This window comes from Protomyctophum parallelum (assembly GCF_964188405.1).
Source record: "Protomyctophum parallelum genome assembly, chromosome: 2".
Lineage (NCBI taxonomy): Eukaryota > Metazoa > Chordata > Actinopteri > Myctophiformes > Myctophidae > Protomyctophum > Protomyctophum parallelum.
Genome location: NC_139699.1, coordinates 42,038,188 through 42,053,844, shown reverse-complemented (window position 1 = coordinate 42,053,844; position 15,657 = coordinate 42,038,188). Strand labels below are relative to the sequence as shown.

Here is a 15,657-nt window from a genome sequence, read left to right as displayed (position 1 = left end):
TTAATTAATTAATATATTTTTTTCTGTTCTTTTTTCACCTAAACATCATCATTTGCATATAAATACCCCCCACAGAGGAAGAAATTCACACAGCTTGAAAATCTCTGGATGCATTTTGAACAATTTTTAACCTATGACCTTTGACCTTTAACCCTGATAAAAGTAAGTAAATGCCATGTTTTATTTATTATTGTGAAAAATATCCCCAAATGTAAATTATTAATTTATTATTATTTTAATAATTATAATTTCCTCTACAAAGTCCTATAGTAGTACAAGTAGTAGTAACGTTGAAATCTCTTTTTTGCAAGTAGAAATATATCCGGGTCTTGCAGGTAAAAAATGGCAAATAAGTTTAGGGATAAGGGTTAAGGAGTGGCGCAAGATATAGCCCCCAGAGTTTAATTAACATTGATTGTACAATTGGGGTCTCACTAATGCACGTCAAACTGGGAGTCCTTGAAATTAAACGGCTTGAGAATCACAGCCGTACAAATGTTCTCTTATGGGGGTCCCTGGCATATCTCTTCAAATGGGGGTCCGCGTTGGAAAATTTGTGTTTTTTGGGGGTCCTTTACATGAAAAAGTTTGGGAGTGTGTGTGTGTGTGTGTGTGTGTGTGTGTGTGTGTGTGTGTGTGTGTGTGTGTGTGTGTGTGTGTGTGTGTGTGTGTGTGTGTGTGTGTGTGTGTGTGTGTGTGTGTGTGTGTGTGTGTGTGTGTGTGTGTGTGTGTGTGTGTGTGTGTGTGTGTGTGTGTGTGTGTGTGTGTGCGTGCGTGCGCGCGCGCGCGTTCGTGCGTACGTACGTGTGTTTTTGGTTGATCCATGATTTGGGTCACAAGGTGGCGGTAATGCACCAAAACCAACCGCCGTTAAACAAAAAGAAGAAGTAAAGTGTGTCCGACTCCGGCGTTGATGACGACAACACAACATGGCGTCTCCCTGTTGTAGAAAGATGTAAACATGCATGAAGCAAAGCGCGTCATTTGAACAATTTCCTCTTAAATTGTGACATGTTTGCTTTCGTGCTCACATTAAACAACGTGACATTAATTAATATCATCTATGTGCGTTTATTTTTAAATAACAAGACTGTTGCAATTACTTTACCGAAAAAGTAGCAGCAACCTCTCTTCACCCCACAAGGTATTTATTGATCTACAGCAGTGTTTTTCAACCCTTTTCATATCAAGGTCCGTTATTTATTCAGCATTTGACTGATGATCAGACCCAAAACGAAAGAATATTTTGTTATCGTTGGATAAGTTTTTGACCACAATTCCATGCTGTTTTGATGGAGAGTTAACAGCCTCAGGGAAACGTCGATCAAAATAACAATTCTTCTACATTCTCTTCTATAATTTTGTAGACTTGTAAATTAAGTCATGCAGATGTTTAGGAATAATTTAACTCTTGAGAGTGTAAAATGAAACCAGGGTTCATTTGGTAGCCTATTTGTAAACGAGCCATAGTGCTTTCTTGGGTTATAACTTATAAATCCTCTTAGCATACCTTGTATTAATGAGAATTAAGTTGAGAGGCATTACATTTACTTGATAAATAGCGTGATCTTGTAGAGCAGCTATTTTCAAAATGCTTTCATTATTCATTTGACAATTTGGCCAATGTTGACCAGTTTTTTAATAGTGTGTAGTTTGTTGATTAGGCTACATTTTGTGTTTTTTTTCTTCTTTTTTCTTTTTTTAGGTATTAAAAAGGTCTTAAACCCCCTTATTAAAACGTAAACATGTGGGGACCCCCTGGGGGACAAGACCCAGCCTCCGGGGGACCCAGCAATGAGTGGACCGGTCCAGGTGGTCCCAGTAACGAGTGGACACCCCCAGCCTCCGGGGGACCAAGCAATGAGTGGACCGGTCCACCCATCAGTAACGAGTGGACAGCCCCGCCCCCAGCCTCCGGTGGACCCAGCAATGAGTGGACCGGTCCACCCATCCCAGCGTCTGGTGGTTCAGTATACGGAGGTCAACCACCTTATGCATTCAGACCAACAGCCTTCCCGCCAGCACCCCCCCCCAGGTTAGCCAGTGTGTTGTTTTTGACAGCAAATTTAGTTTTAGTCATAGTCTCGTCAAAAGTTTTCATTTAGCCCAGTCGGTGGCGTAACCGTCTGGGCACCCGACTGGTGATCCAGTCGCAGTGTGCTGCGGGTTCGACTCCCGAGCCCGACACGGCCTTTACTGCATGTCTTCCCCCCCCCATCTCTCTCCCGTTTCCTGTCAGCCTACTGTCTGTCCCTTCAAAAAACAATAAAAGGCGTAAGCCGCAAAAAAAAAAAAAAGTTTTCATTTAGTTTCAGTCACAGTTTTAGTCACCTGGAATGTCTTCATTAGTGTTAGTCTAGTTTTAGTCGACTAAATATAAGATTTTAGTCGACTAAATCTACGGCTGATTTAGTCGACTAGAATGTATTTTGGCGGGCCTTGATGCCGTCGTAATGCTGAAAATAGCCGATCTACATGTAAATCTGCTATTTTCAGCATGCAACCAAGTGTAAAGTGACTTATACTTGATCTCTTGTCCACTAGTCCCTTCCTAACATTTTAGTCTAGTTTTTATTTGTTGACGAAATTGTCAGTATATTTAGTCTTAGTTTTAGTCATCATAGCTTTGTTTTCATTTAGTTTCCATTTAGTTTTCGTCAGTGAAAAAAGGTAGTCGACGATCATTTTTAATCTTAGTGTTATCCTCCTGGGCAGCATTCCTTTTCGGGGTTTATGATCCAGTCGCGAGAGGGATATCGTTACGTCATGTTGTAGAACTTGTAGTCATTTTTTGATTGATTGACATTTATCTCACAGTGTACAGAATTTGTACATTTCAAACGAAAGCACACTAGGTCAATACAAAAACTGTTACTTCTGGGCGAAACCATGATGAAGCATTTATTACACTTCTTTGCAACATTTTCAATTCATAGGAGCATTTAGAGACATACAAATACGGTATACACTAATATAAAAAAGGGGGGAAAAAGGAAATCATATAAAGAAAGTTAAAAAAAAAAGGGAAAAATATGTACAGTATGTGGAAAAGGGGGTCACTGGGTGGGGGGGGGACTCAGACTTTATTTAAGGGGCCAGTTTGGAATTGCTGTAGTCCGTAGGTGCTCTTTGAGAGCGGGATTCACATGTCTTACTGGCTGTTGGTAGGGTGTTCCACATTTTGATGGAACCCTCTGAACCAGAACTTCCTTTCCCTCAAACCGGAAGAATAATACCGTCCCAATAAAAGCGTGACTATTGGGATAACAAAGGTATACAGACGCTAAATAGTCTCCGGAAAGCACACGGTTATATTTATTTTGTATTTTAGAAATCAGCTAAACTACTCTTTTATTGGGAAGGTATTCTTCCGGTTCAAAATGTTGATACCCATTACCTTTGTACTTTAAGTATATTTTGATACCATTACCTTTGTACTTTTACTCTAGCACATTTTGAATTCCGGAACTTTCACTTCTGTAACAGAGTACGGCATTTCTATATTGCAGTATTGATACGTTTTTTACATCACTCCAGGTTAGAGGGCTACGGCCCAGGCCCACCACCTCCTGGCATGGCTGGACACGGCTACGGGTTCGATCCCTCCGTACCGCCACCTTCCTTCAACTGCCCACCACCACCTTCGCATGGCCCCCCGTTCCGCCCCATGCTGAACCAAGGTTATAACAGTTTGGGATTTGTCATTATAGTTTAGTTTTAGTTTGTTTTGACTTATTTTTTTCTAGATTTTATTTAGTTTTTATTCTTGTGACAACACTTAGTTTTAGTTAGTTTTTACTTTTTTCCCCCTTCTAATTCAGTTAATTTTAAATAGTTTTTTTAGAAAGGGTTTGCTAGATTTTATTTAGTTTTCATTCGTGTGACAACGCTTAGTTTTAGTTTAGTTTGTATTCGTTTTAGTGTTAGTTTTAGTTTATTCGGCCAGATGAATTATTGTGTAATAAAAAACTCAAGAAAAGATGGCATTTAAAATAAGAATATTCAGTTACAGATTAAGCTCATAAATAAATCGTCAAAAACGAATGTCATTTTGTCTATCATTTCAGTTCAGTTTTAGTTATTTTTGTAAACTGATTCAGTTTAGTTATCGTTTTTATTTTCCTTTTATAGTTGTTATTTAGTTGAAGTTAACGAAAATGTTTATTTATTTTAGTTTTAGTCTTTTCGTTAAAGCTGCTATAAGCAATAGTATGTCAAATTTATAATGACCTTTATTTTATTTTATTTATTTATTTATTCAGACAGCCAGCAATGGTTAAAACGCTCCCAAAAAAATGTAGTCTCTGTGACACATCTAGGGGCCGCAATCTGCATTCAAAGATGTTCCTAGAAGCTTTGTCATTTGTCGGAAAAAAACCCGGTCGCAACCAATCAGGAAGCAGACAGGCAAATCGACCAATGGCAAAGCTTCTAGGAAACTCTTTGAATGCAGATTGTGGCCCCTAGATGTGTCACAGAGACTAATTCCTTTTGGGAGCATTCTACCCATTGCTGGCTGTCTGAATAGTGAATACCAAAAAAACTACTATAATAACCTTATGCTGAACTCCACCAGCTCAGAGATCTCTCCATGGAGGTCCGCCCTGCTCAGACCTCAGGCCGCCACCGCTGGCCGGCCCCCCGCCACCGCCCTCATCCAGTGGTCCATGGTTCGAGGACGTGCATAATAATAACCCGGGGGCTTCGACGAGCAGCCAGAGATTCCATCAACAGCAGCGTCAAGCGGAAAGCTGCGGCTTTGGTCCACAAAGTGTCCAGAGTGAGTGTCGTCGGCCCAACGCTAGGCCATTCACAGTCATTATACATCAGTGGTTCCCAAACCTTTTCACGTCAAGGACCACCCAAATTGACACTAATTAGCCCCACGAACCCCCCCATTTGAAATTATATGCCAGGGACCAACCCCCCTCCCCCATAAGAGAAGAGTTTTATGGCTCTTGATTCTCACACCCAGTTTGACATGCATTAGTCTACGGAACCCCCATTTAATGGCATTTCTATCTCTGGGACCCCCAATTTATATTGTAAAATCAATGTTAATTTAACCCTGAGAGTGTACAAATGGAACCAAATGGACCCTAACGGTATAATCATTTAGCTGGGGACCCCCTGGAACTCCCTCAAGGACCCCTAGGTTACAAGCTTACAACACGTAAGGGGGGGGGGGGGGCTTTACAGAGTAAAAGCGGCCATGTCTTCCTGGCCCTCCAAGCTTCTATTTTGAAGGAATCCCGGCGCTGATTATGTTAAAATGTGTGATGGTGACAGGCCTGCCCAGCAGCGAATCACACCGTGATGTGCCCAAGAGAGGAGAAGGGGGAGGGGGACCGCTCCTAGACTCCCCGGCCTTCCCTCCTGCTGCTGCTGCGTGGAGTCCAGGAGACTTTGTGAAGGTAGGGTGTGATATGGTGATTCATATCATATCGTGATACGATATCGTATGTGTATATATATATATATATATATATATATATATATATATATATATACTGTATAGATTCGTGATACAGTGAATGCACATTTTATGATTTGCAGTTCTATACCTTCATTTATACTTTTGTAGAACGACTGTTTCGTTAGCCAAAATTAATAGGCATTTTGGTCTAAATATTCTGTTACACCTTTTTCTTTTAGTTTCTGTTAACTTGTAGGTGGTTGTACTGTTAAGTAACTTGAACAGTAACCCTAAAAGAATGCATGAAAAAATATTGTGAGAGATTAAAATAGGGTGCATTTTGCATCCCAAAACGCTGTTTATAGTTAAGGGACGCAATAAAACAACGACATCTGCATCCACGGGATGCACTACTGTACTATTGTGCTGTTTTATATTCTAGTTTATTTTGCTAGCTTTAGTTATAATAATCATTTCTTCTTCTGTTTCTACATTAATATAACCACATTATAACCATATAAAATGAAATGGGAGTTAAATGCTGCAATTTGTAAAAATGGCAAAATATGATTCCTAAAATCGTTGAAGTGGGACTCATAAAATGTCACTGGGACTCATCTAAAAGACCATCCCTGCATCCTGGGACTCATCTAAAAGACCATCCCTGCATCCTGGGACTCATCTAAAAGACCATCCCTGCATCCTGGGACTCATCTAAAAGACCATCCCTGCATCCTGGGACTCATCTAAAAGACCATCCCTGCATCCTGGGACTCATCTAAAAGACCATCCCTGCATCCTGGGACTCATCTAAAAGACCATCCCTGCATCCTGGGACTCATCTAAAAGACCATCCCTGCATCCTGGGACTCATCTAAAAGACCATCCCTGCATCCTGGGACTCATCTAAAAGACCATCCCTGTATCCTGGGACTCATCTAAAAGACCGTCCCTGCATCCTGGGACTCATCTAAAAGACCATCCCTGCATCCTGGGACTCATCTAAAAGACCATCCCTGCATCCTGGGACTCATCTCTAAAAGACCATCCCTGCATCCTGGGACTCATCTAAAAGACCATCCCTGCATCCTGGGACTCATCTAAAAGACCATCCCTGCATCCTGGGACTCATCTAAAAGACCATCCCTGCATCCTGGGACTCATCTAAAAGACCATCCCTGCATCCCGGGACTCATTACATTGAAAACCTATTTACACTGGGCCCATGTTGTGTTACTGCTTGGAAAAAATGTTGTGATATGATATTTTTCCCATATCGCCCCACCCCTACGTGAAGGCACCAGAAGACGAAGACGCTGTCCAGAGGAGACAAGACGACCAGTGGCTCAGGCGCTTCCTGCAGAGCAGAGGGAGAACCTTCAAGATGTCAGCCTCGGGGAAGGAGGAGGAGGAGGGGGAGCAACCATCACGCTCCTCCAACGAGGTGTCCGTTCCACTCATGCAGAGCGAGCTCTACGGCGCCGCCAGGCTGGTCTCGGAGCTGTCACTCGCCTGTGAAACGCTGAGACGCAACCTGGAGAAGGAGGCCGAGAGCGTCTGGGCGGACTCCTACGCCGCGGCCCTGAGACTGAAAGGAGAGCTGCGGGACAGAATGACGGCGCTTAGCGACGACCCCGGAGGACCACGCCTGGACGCGCTAAAGAGCAAACTGTCCCGCGTCGCCAAGAAGAGGGCGTGGCAGCGGAGGAAGAAACTCCGACAGAGGGAAGAGAAACGGCTGGAGGAGGAGCGCGTTGCGGAGAAAGAGGCGGAGATAGATAAATGGAGGTTGAAGAAGATTGTGGAGGTAGAAGAGAGGAAGAGGGTGAGTTAACGTTAAAATGAATTCAATTTAATGATATTCTGGAGGTAGAAGAGGAGAAGAGGCACAACATTTAAATGACGGGAACCCCTTTTGCTGTTGTAAGCATGATGTTATACTTTAGCTATTTAAAAATAGCAGATCTACAAGCTCATAGCGCGGCACCGAGTGCTGTGCTATGAGCTTGTAGATCTGCTAATTTTGAAAGATTGTGAAAATGTTGCACAACGTTTTTAACTCAATGCTTTGCAGTTTGCATCCAAATACAGATAATTATGGGGGTCCTTGACATGAAATAGATTGAGCACCACTGGCATAGAAACATGAGGTTTTCAGAAAACGTTTAGGATTTAGAAGACATTGTTTTAGAATGGGCCTCAGTCCTAAATTGGTTGTGCCGGCTGTTACATCTTTTAGCCTGTAGATGGCACCACAAACCCACCAAACTAAACAAAAAAAAGGAAAACCATGGAAAACCGTTAGGGTCCATTTGGTTCCATTTGTACACTCTCAGGGTTAAATTAACATTGATTTTACAATATAAATTGGGGGTCCCAGAGATAGAAATGTCATTAAATGGGGCTCCGTAGACTAATGCATGTCAAACTTGGGGTCATTGAAATTAAAAATTGTTTTACTTATTGCTTATTGTTTTACTTATTGCCTTGAATATATCAACATAGTCGACTTGTTTTTAGTTTAGTGCTAGCCTTGAATATAACAACATAGATGACTCGTGTCAAACAGGAAGTGAATCTAACAACATAGATGGCTTCCTGTCAAACAGGAACAGGAACTGAAGCTGGCTACGGATTCTGTCCTCTCTGAAGTTCTGAAGAAACAAGCAGACGTGAAGAGAATGCTGGATATCCTCAGGTCTGTGCACAAGCTATTATATTATTGTCTCCACCAGGCCGAAGGCATGGGGAGAGGGTATGTTTTGTTGTATCCACAAGGCCGAAGGCATGGGGAGAGGGTATGTTTTGTTGTATCCACAAGGCCGAAGGCATGGGGAAAGGGTATGTTTTGTTGTCTCCACCAGGCCGAAGGCATGGGGAGAGCGTATGTTTTGTTGTCTCCACCAGGCCGAAGGCATGGGGAGAGCGTATGTTTTGTTGTCTCCACCAGGCCGAAGGCATGGGGAGAGCGTATGTTTTGTTGTCTCCACCAGGCCGAAGGCATGGGGAGAGGGTTTGTTTTGTTGTCTCCACCAGGCCGAAGGCATGGGGAGAGGGTTTGTTTTGTTGTCTCCACCAGGCCGAAGGCATGGGGAGAGCGTATGTTTTGCACTCCGTCCGTGTGTGTCCATCCGTCCGTCTGTTACCAGCTAATCTTCAACCATCCATCTTCAACCGCTTATCCGTAGTCGCGTCGCGGGGGCAACAGCTCCACCAGAGTGCTCCAGACTTCCCTCTCCAGAGCAACATTAGTGACTTCCTCCTGGGGGATTCCGAGACGTTCCAAGGCCAGTGGTCTGCCACGGGGTCTCCTCCCAGTGGGACGTGTGTTCCACCAGGAGGCCGACTTTTTTTTTAAATCCCGCAAATCGTTACACACTATCTCTATAGTCATGTGTTCAAGACGGATCTGTCCGATATTTCATATTCCATACTAATTGGCTAACATTGGCTTTCAATTTTGCAGGATTGGCCCGTTTTGAACAAAATGCCTCAAATCATGAACGCAGCGTGCAATTTATGTGAAACCTTTCACACACTTTCCTACTAGGCTGAGGAATATATCCCACCCTTTTCACATTGGCCTGTTATAGCGCCACCAACAGGTGGATTTGTGCAAAACACATTTTTGGAACAAAATGCCTCAAATCATCCAAATAGAAGAAATGGCACCCTTTTCACATTGGTCTATTATAGCGCCACCAGGAGGCCACAACCTGACCTGCCCTGGTGGAGACCATCTAGTTGTTATTACAACCTCTGGTCTGTGGATAAACTATTTTACTATTATTCTATCCTCAGGTCTCTGGAGAAACTACGCAAACTGAGGAAGGAGGCTGCGTCCAGGAAAGGTTAGCGCCTTATTCAGCCATTATTCTATCTATTCCATCTATTCTATGAGAAGTGCCTGTTCTTTGATCATTTGTTATTTGTTATACATCGACGATTCTGAAAAAAATCTGCACCGATTTCTAAATGGTCTAAATGGATTAAGCAATTTGGTACAATGCGAGTTCTGTTTAAATGTGTTATATGAATTAATTTGATATGATAATTGCTAGAATCGTTTCCATGTAAAAAAAAAAATCATACATCTTCAAACATTTTCCAATAGCAGGTACACAAGCTTACAACAGGTCTACCACAACCTTTTTTTAAAGTATAAAATGTCAGATATATAATATGATGTATAATCCCATTTTAGACCTGAGGCCGATTCTAAATAAAAAAAAGGCTTCTAAATCCTAACAGTTTTCTGAAAAACCTATTTTTCTATGTCAGTGGTGCTCAACCATTTTTATGTCAAGGACCCCCAGAATTATCTGTATTTGGCCACGGACCCCCATCTGAAATCCAGGAGACCCCCCCCCCCCCCCCCCAGAGCAAAGATATGAGTTAAAAATGGAGTGCCACGATTCTTTTCCACCCTAAAACATGATCATCAGATATTATAATAAATATAAAAAAAAAGTGTACAGTATTTGTTAAAATTATGTTTTTTATGTGGATACACCCACCAGTTCATTACGTATACATGAGTTTAACCTTAGCACCACCCACCTAATCCAGTCTCTCCGCCTCCTACTTTAAGACCTGTCCTATAGTCCCTCCCTCTCCTTACAAAAGGACTGCCCATAGCTCTGCCCAATTGTGTACAAAATGGCAAAGGGATGACGGATTGGTGAGATTCAGCCATATATATGTTTGAGCCAGATTCTGGTTCAGATGAAGGAGAAGGAGGTAATGCCCTCTTCATTGGTGGGGGGGCCATCATCTGTAATAGGGGTGGCCGACTGGCCGTAGCCACTCCAACTGTTTTTGGGGGGATTTCACCTGGAAACCCACATTAGACATGAAAATAATTTGTCATCACTTTATGATAGGAATGGAAGAATAGATGTTAGATGTGTATATTGCAGAGATGGCTGCACAGTGCACACATTTGCTTCTTATGCATTTCCCCAAAGTTCCCTCTGACAGCTGGGTACCCACAGTCCTTACAGCTCTGGACAGACAGCTGGTAATTCCTAAATAGGAATAGGGATTAGTTGCAAATGGTATAATTGCTTGACAATAATATCCATTACATCAGGGACATCATTCATTTAGCGTCACTGCACACATTTTACTACACTGTGTGAGTGTGTGTGTATTCCTTCCAACCTGACATTCCTATTTAAATGGGCTATGTATAATTTCCATAGCCTAAATCCCCTTACTTGGAAATGGAAATGTAAGCTACAGTATATTACAGTATGTACATCTAACTATAACTATATGCTGTCATATTAATGTGCATTCATTAGATCCATCTCCACCATGTCCTCCCTTGATAATATACTTCTGCCCACCCAGTGCTCACACAGGCACAGATAATGTGTCTTTTATTATTATTATATTGACAAACCGTTGCTTTATGTTATGTACCCTCTGACCCTGGCTGAGATATCTCGAGTTGGTCCCGCCCACGTCAGTAGGTTGTGCCAGTTTAATGTCAGATTATTACCATCTGAACATCGTATGAAAATCAAGGCAGACGCGGTAATATGTCTGATTAATCCGGCAGCCGAGGTGGATGGGTGGGAAATTTGGTATATACCAGTAGTCTTTTTTTATTGGCCTAAAATATTGTCTATATACATATTTTATTTACCCATTTTTATAGGGGTTTCTTGTGACCCTACCATTAACATCCTATGGCTGGCAAAAATGTCAATCTTTCCTTTTGCTTTAAGTAGCATGTGACATGTCAAACTAGGGGGTTTGACAAGATCTACGTACCCAAAAAAATATCCCATTTCTGAAAATAGTTATGCCTGAAGGGGCTTTGATCGACCTGAACAGCCTTTGTGATCTACTGGTAGATCACAATCTACCTTTTGGGCACACCTGGCCTTCAAATATCATCGTTACATTTTCAGTCTTGAGATTTTATTTAGCTTTATTCCATGCTTCCCAGAACAGAAGTCAGATGTTTTGGTGTGGTGACAGATAGTTTTGGTGGTGTGTGTTTCTCCAGGTATCTTCAGATCTTCAGATGTTTTGGTGTGGTGCAGTGTTGTTTTCGTCGACTAAAACTAAGATGAAAACTGTTCGTCGACTACCCTTTTTCACTGACTAAAACTAAATGAAAACGAATATATGATGACTAAAACTATGACTGAATATATTGACAATTAAAAAATAATAATAATACAAACTAGACTAAAATGTTAGGAAGGGACTAGTGCTGCGTTGTGAGCTTGTAGAGCTATTTTCAGCATGCAACCAATGTCTAAAATCTGCCATTACAACGATATCAAGGCCTGTCAAAACACATTTTAGTCGAAAAAATCAACTGTAGATTGAAGTCGACTAAAATCTTATGATATTTAGTCGACTAAACCGGACTAACACTAGAACATTCCAAGGGACTAAAATGTGACTAAAACTAAATGAAAACTATTCAAAAGATTGACTAAAACAAAAGTGTGTGTGTGTGTGTGTGTGTGTGTGTGTGTGTGTGTGTGTGTGTGTGTGTGTGTGTGTCCGTGTGTGTCCGTGTGTGTCCAGGTATCTTCCCAGAGCCACAGGCAGACCAGGTGTTTGACCAGCAGCTGGAGCAGCTCAGAGCTCTGATCAGGAAGAGGACGGCCGTGTACGGAGCGGAGGAGAACATGCTCCGCGTCATGCTGGAAGGAGAGCAGGAGGAGGAACGCAAAAAGGACCTGGAGAGACGCCAGAGGAAGGAGAGAGAGCGACATCTGCAGAAGAAACGAGACATGGAGGCCATGCTGTTTGGAGGTAATTTATTTAGTAGAGTTGTTTCCGATACTGGTAACGGGTACTCGGGCCGATACCACCCTCAAATACAAGTAGTCGGTACTCGGAAACCGGCCCCGATACTCTGACCCGAGTACCAAAACATCCAATTAACACTAGGCTGAACGGATGCAACGGGAGCAAGTCTGACCCGACACTTCAGCAAGCTGCCCAAAACAGCCGATCTACAAGCATAAATAACAACTGACTAATGGCCCCTACAGACTGTAGGAGTTTTAAAGTTGTCGGCGAGTCATCAGATCGTTATGTATTTCACTCTACAGGAGTCTTTTTTTTATATCGACTGTCATATCTGTGTGGCTTTCACACTAAACAGTGTGTAGTTCACCAATATGCGATCCAGACCCAATACATATAGGCTACATCATTTGTTTTTTATTCCAATTAAATTTGACATCTCACGCAGAATGCCGTGATAAGCGCGAGACCGACACAGGACGCCTCTCTCTCTCTCTCTCTCTCTGAGTGCATGCCACACACACAGGAATAGCCACACAGCTACACACAGCTACACAGGCTACACAGGGTGAAATGTTTGTGATAGTGTATAGCCTACATGCGCTAGAGTGACAGGACGTTAAATCTTGATTTTCATTAAATAACTCTCTGTCTCTCTCCGTGTGTGCATGAGGTCCAAAAGTTTGCTCTGCACTGTTGATTCTGATGCGGTTTTATCAAAATTATTCAATTGAAATGTGTTGCTTTTATAGACTATTTAACAGCAACATTGTGCTAATATAGCTACCAATATGTACGACACAGGGATTTACCAAAGGAATAAAGGTTATATATATTATCATCTGATCATCTATCGATACAGTCGACAGACAGACAGCTTTCCTGTGCTCTCATTGGCTGTAATATGGCCTTCTCTGTGTGTGCGGTCGCAACCCAGTTCATACTGTATGATGTCCAGTCGGCGAGAGAGCCAAATATCAAACCTGCTATATATTCCCGACAGCATAATCGGAGCAGATATCGTGCAGTGTGTACGAGCCATAAGTGTAGATCGGAGATCCAAAAAGGGGGTAAAATGCGTGGTTACGCAACGAAAATATAAAAAGTACTCGGTACACGGTATCGACGAGTACTAACAAATTAAGTACTTGTACTCGGTCTGAAAGAAATGGTATCGGGACAACTCTATTATTTAGAGATGGAGGCCATGCTGTGTGTGGGGACTGGGTGTAATTTGGTCTTTCACAGACAAAATCTGTAGGAGTAATATATTTAAAAGAAAGTTTTGCAATAATTGAGTACCACAGACGAAAAACTGTCTAAGTCCAAATTTCATTCTGACCCCTCCAGGAAAAGGCCTGGTTGTCCTGAACCCGTATCTATCATTTATACATTATGGATCAATAGTGTGGACTTGGACTGTTTTTCGTCTGTGGCATTCAATTGGCCTGCTGGTGGCTCTATGACCAATGTGGAAAGGGAGACATTTCTTCCTCAGTCCAGTGGGATTATGTGCAAGCAAAGTTTCACAGAAATTGGACTTTGTTCACCATTTGAGGCATTATGTGCAAAACGAGCCGTGTGTGTGTGTGTGTGTGTGTGTGTGTGTGTGTGTGTGTGTGTGTGTGTGTGTGTGTGTGTGTGTGTGTGTGTGTGTGTGTGTGTGTGTGTGTGTGTGTGTGTGTGTGTGTGTGTGTGTGTGTGTGTGTGTGTGTGTGTGTGTGTGTGTGTGTGTGTGTGTGTGTGTGTGTCAGAAAGTAAGTATCTGATTCAGAATCTATCATTAATTGTTTTTCACATGATCTTTTAGATGAGATGCCCGCTGATCACCTTCTGCAGCCGTTCAGAGGATATTACACACAGGCAGAGCACTCCCTACCCGCTCTGGTGCAGATAAGGTACAGTATATAGTATACTATATAGAGCACTCCGCCCCTACCCGCTCTGGTCTGGTGTAGATAAGATACAGTATATTCTATATAGAACACTCCCTACCCGCTCTGGTGCAAATCAAAACTAGACTGAAATGTTAGGAAGGGACTAATGGACAAGAGATCCAGTATAATAATAAATAATAATAATTTTGCTGCCAAACAACACTATCCTGGATGGGGTATCCGGACGTAAAAAACACATCCAAATCCAGCTGGTTTGTCAATGATCAAGTTGACTTGATGTGTGTGGTCTTTGTGCAAGGGTTGTCACGGGCTGCCCAAGGAGTTGCATGGTGACCCTTGGGTGTGGATAGGGCTTAAGTCAACAAAATGAACATGTGGGCTGAGTGACGGATGATTTATCCATTCTGCTTCCTCATGGCAGGAGAGAGTGGGATGTGTTCCTGGTTGCTGTGGATCACCCCGATGGTACACCCATTCCCCAGGGATGGGTCCTTCCGGAGGCTCCATCGGACTGGGCCTGGGCCTCAGCCCTGGAACAATGACCAGGCCTTGGCTTCAGCCCTGGAACAATGACCCATTCCCCAGGGATAGGCTCTTCCTGAGGCTCCATCGGACAATAGAGTCCTGAGACTCCTGACGTCACTCACTCATCCCCTGGTTCTAAAGTCCTGACGTCACTCACTCATCCCCTGGTTCTAAAGTCCTGACATCCCCTGGTTCCAAGGGGTTCGCAGAATTTTTTTCTCTATGGAGAATAAAATCTCATATAAGAATTGTGGTCCGTAAATAAACAAACTGTCTCTGCAATATTGTCAGGGAAGTGTCTCTGTATCATTTACGTCAGTCAGTCATATTTGATACAGTCTGTTTCTAGCACAAAATGTAACATTAGCGTTTTCTCTCAGTCAGTTCATTTTTCATATCCATATGAGTGAAAACGGCCCGGGATGATTTGTTTATTTTTCAAACACAGTTCTTATATGAGGTGATCTAAGATCCCCTGATGGGGATTATAATACAAATAAATTAACACACGAACCCGTGGACATAGCACCCTCTAGCGATATTGACGTCAGACTCCGGTGCTCTATAATCAGCAGTCACCAGAGTCATCTGTCGCCATGCTGGCTTGCGGTGTGCATTTTGGTCAAAATGCTATTTTTGCCACGGACGTGCAAAGTGAGTAGACAAACTCTGAGAGTGTACAAATGGAACCAAATGGACCTCTCAAGGGTCTCGAGTTTTGGGGATCCTTAGTCCTAGTTGGACTCCTAATGTGCCATACATAGTGTCATAGTAAATCAGTGTCCTAATATTTTGAAGAAAACCTGGAGAATTGACATTCAGTAAATTGGGTCTCATGATCGAAATAAGAACATTATAAATGGTGTGTAAAAACTAAATCTAGACACGGTGTGTACAAATGGAACTACAGTGGAACCAAATGTTGGTTCCATTTGTTAAATGGAACCAACATAAATTAACATAGATTTTACAATATAAATTAAGGGTCCCAGAGATTGCCATTAAATGGGGGTCTGTAGACTAATGCATGTCAAACCG

The 15,657-nt window shown here is 42.5% G+C and overlaps 1 protein-coding gene across 1 annotated transcript; it reads left to right on the top strand.

Moving 5' to 3' along the window:
• Window positions 1–953: 953 nt before the first annotated feature.
• Window positions 954–15,495, top strand: pdcd7 (programmed cell death 7). Its single transcript, XM_083759677.1, has 11 exons — window positions 954–1,144; window positions 1,706–2,035; window positions 3,538–3,680; window positions 4,577–4,780; window positions 5,290–5,414; window positions 6,714–7,241; window positions 8,026–8,114; window positions 9,218–9,267; window positions 11,969–12,199; window positions 14,007–14,094; window positions 14,516–15,495. The coding sequence occupies exons 2-11, from the start codon at window positions 1,746–1,748 to the stop codon at window positions 14,634–14,636; spliced, it is 1,869 nt and encodes a 622-aa protein (XP_083615803.1). The 5' UTR covers window positions 954–1,144; window positions 1,706–1,745; the 3' UTR covers window positions 14,637–15,495.
• The last annotated feature ends 162 nt before the right edge of the window (window positions 15,496–15,657 follow it).